An 8,936-nucleotide genomic window follows, 5' to 3' on the forward strand; every position below is an offset into this window, starting at 1 on the left:
TGTACACACGCACACACACACACACACACACACACACACACACACGCCCCACTGGCCCAAGCTAACGGTGGAGAGACCTAGCACTTTTTGTATATATGCGTGTTTGTGTTTGTACGAGTGCGGAGGATTCGGGCTGTGACTGGCCTAAGCCACCAAACACACTCAATCTGAAGTCATCCAGCCATCAAGGCTGACAGTGTGAGTGTGTATGATGGGGGAGTTGATGAGGGGACAGGAGACCTATTACACACACTGTTAGGTGCACACAGATAGAAACATAAAACTGGGAAAAAACATCCCTTCAAGTATCATTATGTGTGTAAATACAAAAGGAGATATAGGTGTGTAAGAGGGAATCTACAAAAGTAGACAGACAAGCCCACATTTGGCCATCATACACACACAAACACACTCTCCTGGCTTAGTCTGGGGGTGATAAATCTCTCTGCTGAGAGGATCGACTGGAACATAGATGCTCACACAGTCACACACAAACTCTCTCACACACACACGTCTCTGTTTCTATGACAACTGCTGTGGGGAGGGGGGAGAAAAGAAAAATCGACAGAGGAGAGCAATCATTTCATCGCTGATCAAAATTAAAGCCTGGCTTTGAGATGGAGCTGGCAGAGAAAGAAAGATGGGCGGGAGAGAGGCAGGCAGGTGGAGGGAGGGAGGAGACGGGGAAAGTCTGTCCACGCATAAAAGTAAGCGATCATTACATCAAGCAACCTGGATGACTGGGTGAGATCTTCATGTGAAGTGCTCACAAAAAAAAACTTTCTTTATAAAAACTAGGTGCAAACTTCCAAAAAATAATATTACATCCCCTTATGCTTCATTTTGTAATTAATAATGTCTGATTTCAGTACTTGTCAGTAACACTGTAACAATCACAAATCATGATGTAGAAGTGGTGTGTATGGGGCTGAGGTAGTCTTTTTAACCTTTTCAAACCTAAAATAAAGAAGCAAAACTGTTTTAAAAAGTATTAAACAATATGTTTATCTCCTCCAATATAAACTGCATAACTAGCTGAGTTGTCTGCATAACTTCCGAGGTGAAAAGTAAGCATATCACTAATCTGTTACATTAGTTTGTGGGGTTTTCAGGTTACAAAAAGATGGCAAGCACACCCACCAGTCCTCATGTACTTTTTGATAATGCAAACAAGTATTTAAGTTAAGCAGCCAGATGGGGTTATGTTAGAAAAAACAGTCTAATCTTGTAATTTTCCTTTTCACACTTTTAATCCTAGGATTATCCAGCTGTATGCTGTAATAAGAACAATATACTTCCCCTAGACAGAGGAGTAACAATTTGTAGCCACCAAGTGCTTATTTAAGACATGTTTTAACGGGTTATCATTTAAAATGAGCCAGTTGAAACCAATAAAAACTCTGCCTTCAGTGGAACTAACGTTAGCTTAATTAATATGAACTAATATTTCCAAAATTATCACTTTAAACCGCATGTTCTCACATGTTCTGCTGAGTGAGAACAAAACGCTTGACAGGTAGTAAGTAAGAGGGGCGATGGGCCGGTATCATAAATCTAAAGGTATTCCTTTTCATTTTTGTTCTTTAATTTTAATATCTGCATAAGGTCATGGCTGCACCATTATGAGTGTTACATTATGATGTCTGGTTCATGTCTGCTGAGGGGGAGGGGGGACTGGCAGCACATGAAAAGGTTACAGATGATCAATTTGACAGTAGCAGGGTTCAAAAGGTCATCCTCAAATCAACAGTGGCATATGGAATACCACTATTTCAAAAACAGCTGACGACTTTTGCATAATGGCTCCTATTTGAATGTGAAATACAGTACTCCTAATAGGCAACACTTTTTACATAATGGTGCCATATTTGAATATGTGAGTAAAATATGATTGAAAAGGTTTCTCGATAAAGGTTTACCTTGGGTACCTTATCATTATGGCACACTGACGCCCTGTCAAATCGGTTAAATAGGTGGAATGAAAAGGGTGCTTTTGGTCAGGTAGCATATACTGTGAGCAGGAGCCTGTGTTGTTGAGGTTTGATGCGGTCTGCTTCTCGTCTTTGTACCAATAGACAGCTGGCTTTTAACCCGGACTGCAAAGGAGCAAATAGCATGACTATCAATCATTTTACCTTCTTTTATACACTCTCTCTTTCCATATCTGCTCACTGAGCTCAGACTCTCTCTGTCTTTCTCGTTCTCTGTCAGACTCTCTCCCACTCCCTCACACACACACACACACACCTGCACAAACACACACCACCGGGGAGGTGTAGAGAGTCCATGCTTCACTGCAGCACTGCACAGCTTTTCAGTATGCACCCTGCAGTGCATGGTATGGCCGCAGGCCTGACAGCTATTACACAGCTCAGTGTGTGTGCGTCTGTGTCTTGCCCCTCACTGTGGACTTTCGATCCAAGAGGGATTCAGGGTAGATGCAGTGTAAGAACATCCCCAGTGTTGGCCATCCCTCTCTCTCACACACACACACACACACACACACACACACACACACACGGAGAGCTGTATACCTAGTGACTAGTATCACATGCCTGTTACTCTGCTGAAAATTATTCAAAGGCTCAAAGCAGACCAGTGTGCCAGGAATGACACACAGTTGGTTCTCCACAAACTCCATGAGAATTTTCTCATGTAATTTTGCCTCTATTATGTGGTGTGGATTTAAAACTAATTCCCTAGATATTTCACTAAGGTTTTCTACCACGAAAGGACAAGATCTTTGCCTTGCATTTAGGAAGAGTTATTCTAACATCAGCCGTGCCAGTTATAGTGGCATGAAGATTAACTTTTGTCAGTGGATCCACTGACAACAAACAGACTTGGCCTACTTAGATGAATCTAGTTTATAGTTATAATATCCAGATTGTGTCTGTGGCAGGCAAAATGTGTTGGAGTTTTTATCACTAACTATAGGCTACCTATGCAGCACCTATGGGTAGTTCTAACATGGTTGTTAATTCAGTATATGGACACTGTGTGCTTTTTAACTGCTGTTAATGAACATTATTTCCAATAAGCCCTAGATATTTGAAGGCAAAATGACTCAGCTACACCAAAAAGGTGTGCTCGTGAGTGCGTCGAGGGGTTGCAGTGAGCTCAGACATGTCTGTAATAACAGCAGGACAGAGAGGACTGTGCACTTTAGTGTGTAGCCAGCAGAGACTGAATGGTGAAAACATTTACAAGAGAGCTTTGGTAAATTTTGGATATGGCTGAAACCAAGTTCCCATGATGTAAGAAAATGTGCTGTGAAACATCTACAGTATTTTTTAATGGGGAAGTAATCATTGTTTCACTTAGCTAAAATAACAACTGTCAGTTACCTAAAGTAGCTGCAGTAGTTGATGGTGATCTGTCTGAGAATATCAAGAGTAGCCTGGAACAGCCCACGTGTCATACTGATGCTATAGTTAATATTGTGTCCTATTTGTTACAGGCACCACATTCTTTATACAAATGTACACTTTTTGCAAGTATTGGTTATCAACTGTACTAAATGCTGCCAAGCACTTCTTGATGACCTATGACATAGGTAAAATACGACCTTTCAATGGCACATTAATAAAAAAAAAAGACCTTGCCTATAAATCACAACAGCAGCCCTGTACAACAGGGATTGGTCTCTGAATAATGTAAAAGCACAGGCAGATTGATAAAGTCAGGCTGAGAAGAAGTGTAAATGTCTCTGGATTTTCCATTAAACAGTGCTGTATTCCATAATTTACATAATGCTGCATATTACATCAGTACAAACTAGAACAGGATATATGTTTTATTAGTGTTAGCTTTCTTTTTTTTTTTTTACAGCACAATGTGTCTGGGAGACAGGGTACTGCAGATACCATGCCCCTCTCCAGGGTGTTAGATAACTAACTAGAGCCGACTGCTACTGCTGGGCTGTTCTCCCTGTCCTTATTTCAGAGCAGCACAGAGTGGCAGAGCGGGTGACAAGCCCCAGGACTGTGGGGTGGGGTGCTAAGAGAAGAGGAGAGTGTTTGCTGTGTCTGTACTTTCATGTGTGCCTTTGTGCGTGTGCGCGGGTGTGAGGGGACACCTCAGAGGTCGTCTGAGGAGGCAGTGGAGCATGCTGAGAGGCTGCCATTACACAGCTGCCAAACCAACTGGACACACACACACAGACTTACAGCCGCACAAGCAAGTCGCATTTATGTACAGGCATAAGCACACAGTACTACACGCACACGAAAGCGGTACACACAGCAAAAAGCAAACAGAGAAAGCACACAGTCACTTGTCACATGCAAGTCACTGACTCAAACAGACACACACAGACATGCACAACTCGTTGCTCATTCACACTTGCAAGCTTTCCACTTGCAATCACTTCACACTTGTGCACAGATGTGGATGCATAAACACACACAAATACATAAACACACACTGTGCCCACACTTGCTGCCTGTCTGTGTCTAAAACCTTGGACTGAAGGAGTCAAGAAGGCGACGGAGATTCAGTCAGTAAATCCTTCCAATAGACAAAAAAACATAGAACCCACAGACTCATTATTTAAAATACAAACATCACTTGAAGCTATTAAAATGTCTCTGGCTTTATTTGCTTTTAGCATTTTTATGGTTTTTAGAGAAACTAACAGTGATTTCATTATTGATTAATCTGCTGATTGTTTTCAACATTAACTGATCAACAGTTTGAACTACAAAGAAAATAGTGGAAATAAATCTCATTATAATTTCCCAAGATACTTTAGTCAGACATCTGTTTTGTTTGATCAACGGTCCAAAACTCAACCAAATACGGCAGTATTTAAATAAAATATAAAAAAAAGAGAATAGAGAGTTGGCATAAAAAGCTTTGGACAATCCAAGATTAGAAACTATTAGTCATTAAACAAATATTTATACAAGAGAGTCCAATAGTTTAATTCTGACAATAAGTCCCATATACAGTGAACATGTATAGTGATATATAAATATGTATAATATATGTAACAATACACACACTCTACAGTAATAATACAGAACTGTACTATGATGTTAATCAGGGTTGCGTCAGGAAGGGCATCTGGTGTAAAACACAAATGTCAACATGCGAGTCGTCAGTGTGACGATTCGCTGTGGCGACCCCTAAATGGGAAAAGCTGAAAGTGACTTTCTATCACTATGATGTTAATAAAGTAGTACCAGTATATAATCATCATACCAGTGTAAGAGCGAGGTCATGGGGGACACAGTGCTACTACATTGTTGTAACATGCTTGTTACAATGGGCAGCGTCAGCCAGTAATGGTCCACAGGTATTGTTGGCCTTATGGAAAACGCTGCAACAGGCTACCACTGGGTTGGCGCCATTTTGTAGATTTCATTTTATTTTCTAGTAGAGATCCCAGTGTTTCCAAATATATCAAATATGTCAGGCTATAATTTGGGGAACTACTAGGAAAATGATGCAGAGATCTTAAATACTTCCATTTGGAATGGTGAAACCATAAAAACACGCAGTCTTAAGTTCAGCTAACTGAGTGTAAACATTATGTAGCTTCAGTGAAAGCTGCAACAACACTACACTAGTTACAGTACGGAGAAACAAAAGGGGGAAACTGTGGGTTAGAAAAGCATAAAATCACTGCACCGGACAATTTTGAAACCTTTGTTAAAAGTCACAGCACAGTGCTCCATCTACTGGCTGCAATATCCCTTCAGATATGATGGTGTTCTCAGTACATTGTGATAAAGATGAGACTGTGGCTCGGCTAACAAGCCCCACGCTTCCGCCCCCTCCTTTCTTTTGTGCCACCGGCAAAATCAGCACTGTTGCATCTTTCAGAATAGCACAGTGGGACGAGAAGAGCCAAAACAGAGTGTGTAGGAACTCTTTAATTTGTTATGGAGCTGACGGACAGTGATATCAATGATTCAACTATCTTATCTCAGCATGTAAATATATTCTCTCAATCTCTGTCTCTCTCTCTCGCTCTCTCTCTCCTTTACCCCCACACCACCACCACACACACACACACACACACACACACGGAAAAGCCCACACGTGCTGAATGCGCTCGTCACATATTGCAGACACACAGGAAACACTGGCAAAACACACACAGCTAGAGGCTGTAAGGTGGGTTTCTGATAACCTGCAGTTACAAGGTTAATGTGTGGTACAACACATGCTTCATGTCCAACAGGAACATTAGTGTTCCACTGCCTCATACTTTGCCATGTGTTGAGCAGAAGCACACACTTCATTACATTCATGAACCACCACAGAACTGCAAACAAAATGTGTCAGAACAAGACAAGGAAATTCACAGCGCCTCCCTCCCTCTGCCAGTCAGCCCACTAACACCACTGCTGTCCTTACGTTTCCACAGAGAACATTATGCCAGGCCAACAATCCTGGCTGTAGTATTCAGATAAAAATTGCAGCAATCTGCAGGTCCACACTGTAGGCATAAAGTAAATGTAGTACATAAAGGTTCTGTTAAAGAGCTCAATATGCAATTTGATTGCAATCCAATGTGTCATGATTAAGGCTGGGTATCATTAAAACTTTTTTTTAACTGCACCAATAAGATGCCCTGTGTTTTAGTATGTCACACTGAGGAATTAAACACTGACTAATGACTAATAGGAGGGCCGTTCAATCACTGAGATATTAGGCTAGAGAATCTTACAGCCTACAGAAGGTGACTTTATACTGTCAGATGCAACATAAAAAGATGCTGGACCATGACCTGCATTAAGCCCTGGTGGCAGCTGTCAAAGGGAGACAATTTTCCTCACAGACAAGTGTAAAAGCTGCTGTGACCAAATATACTAGAATCTGAACAAAACCTCTCAGCTAAATGGCAAGCCATGATGATGATGATGATGATGATGTTTTGGTGATCAAGATATTAATTTTGCATTAAAGCTGCCATATGGAACTATTTTCCATACACTCCAAAAACATTGCAGACAATGTGGAAATGCGAACCATACTCAGTGAGCAGCCTGGCTGTGGAGCAGAGATATTCTCTTCTAAAGGCTCAATGTTCTAACCAATCAAAAAAGGCCAAACTCGGGGGTGGGAGCTCACAGCTGTCAATCAATATGTGAACATGCTTCAGGTCTACTGCTCCTTTCTTAGACTTCTTTAAAAAAAGAGAGAGAGACTTCTGAAGCAAAAGAAGAGAAGTAAAAAGAAACAGTCACTAGTTTCTGAAGCATGGCTACTTTGTGGCTGCTGACCTGTACTGCACTGTGAAACAAAGACTAACAAAGAGAAAAGTCCCTGCCTCACAGCCATGTACATTGCTGTGTGCTATTACTTGTGAGTTCAGTCCGCTCTGTGCTGTCAGTAGCAGAGTGGACACAGTGTGCACAGAGATACGCAGTGTTAGTAGCTTTGTCACAGCCCTAATAATTGCTGTAACTGTGAACCAAAAAAAAAATTCAGATTTTTTTTTGGCTCTTTCAAAAATATTTACACCCAAAAGAAATTAGAGAACTATGAAGCCATGAATGGGTACAGTACATAAAATATAATAATATTATAAAAAGACCGACTGAGTTCAAAGTAATGGCCAGTGAACTGTACTTAACGTTCAGTTAAGTAACCCATTTTTGTGCTGTTTTAATTGTATTTGATACAAGTTTTTTTTTACAGAGTCCAGTAAACCTGCAATATAGCGCTCACTGTTTATTACAGTAGCATTACTAACAGTATTTCAGGAAATGTAGATGATTATTGTCATAATGCCGTTTACCAAGATAGTTTGTCAGAAGAGTAGCAAAAAATTTGATACCATCACAACCTTCATGTTGTTGAGCCCAGTTCACTATTTTTCTCTGACTGATAAAGAACCTTATGTTACTGTCAGTTCTTCGTTGACACAACTTTTATAACCTGTCCATTGCAGCTAGGAAATAATAAATAATAAATCTTGTGTAAGGATCATAATGCAAAGGCTGCATCAGCCCCTCACAACAATTTATTAATTAATTAAGGCCTGAATACTGTCCAACAATGTTGCTAAAATGCTGTAAATATTTTTAAATAAAATAATAAAACACCTTTAAGCCCTTAAAAATGGTCAACACCAAAAAGTATTCAAGTTCAATACCCAGTCATAATGTGAAACAATATGGTAATTGTGCAGTCCAGATGAGGGTTAGGGTAAAAACTGTGACCAAACTGATCTATAATATTTTCACTCAGCATGATGAGTCACATTAAATTCGTATTTCTGTGTATTGCACTGAAATACCTTGTAATGACATGTAAACACACAATGAAACTGTTGAGCTCTGGTAGTTTAACTTACATGACTCACTTCTGTCAGATTTAATGCCAGCTGTTGGACAATATTAGACTGGTTTTAAGTCAGGTGCACATGGAAATTTGCCAAGTATAAAACATGCCTTAATACTGAGTGGCAAAGCTTAGCGAAAACATGCCTCATGTTGCTCTTTTTGAATTTGCAATCCTCCTTCCTGGCACAGGCTTAGTGGCAGCCACAGCAGTATCAGGCAGATGTGGTTTCATCAACTGGGGCATCAAGTACTTCTTAAATTTTCCAGAAAAAATGTAATCAATAAAGAGAAACATAAGGAGAGGTCTTTACAGAACAAATCTTTATAGAACAAATTTGGCTTTCCCATAAATAATGCCCATTTAAAGTAATACAAATTCAGATTTGCACAAAAGGCACAGATCTGAAAAGATCGAGAAAGAAGCATATATATGTACATATATTGGAATACTGTATTTTGAGAATAGCTCCAGCATGTAGAGTTCACCTCATAGTGCGAAGGTCCCATCCTCGGATGGCAGTGTCATTTGCTGTGGTGAGCTGGCTGCAGTTGTGGTGGGGGCTCCACTTGCCCGAGGTGAACTTCAGCTGACCTTTGCCTTCCAGAGAAGCAGTGCTGGAGACCTGCCGAGGACAG

The 8,936-nt window shown here is 40.5% G+C and overlaps 1 protein-coding gene across 1 annotated transcript in view; it reads right to left on the bottom strand.

The window, feature by feature from the left end:
• eipr1 (EARP complex and GARP complex interacting protein 1) overlaps positions 1-8,936 on the bottom strand; it is a 48,405-nt gene that overhangs the window by 9,605 nt on the left and 29,864 nt on the right. Inside the window, exon 6 of the mRNA XM_020608779.1 lies at positions 8,787-8,923. Within this exon, the coding sequence (XP_020464435.1) occupies positions 8,787-8,923 (137 nt within the window). The remainder of the gene's footprint in view (positions 1-8,786; positions 8,924-8,936) is intronic.

The sequence above is a fragment of the Monopterus albus genome, unplaced genomic scaffold, assembly GCF_001952655.1.
Source record: "Monopterus albus unplaced genomic scaffold, M_albus_1.0 scaffold94.1, whole genome shotgun sequence".
NCBI classification, from domain to species: domain Eukaryota; kingdom Metazoa; phylum Chordata; class Actinopteri; order Synbranchiformes; family Synbranchidae; genus Monopterus; species Monopterus albus.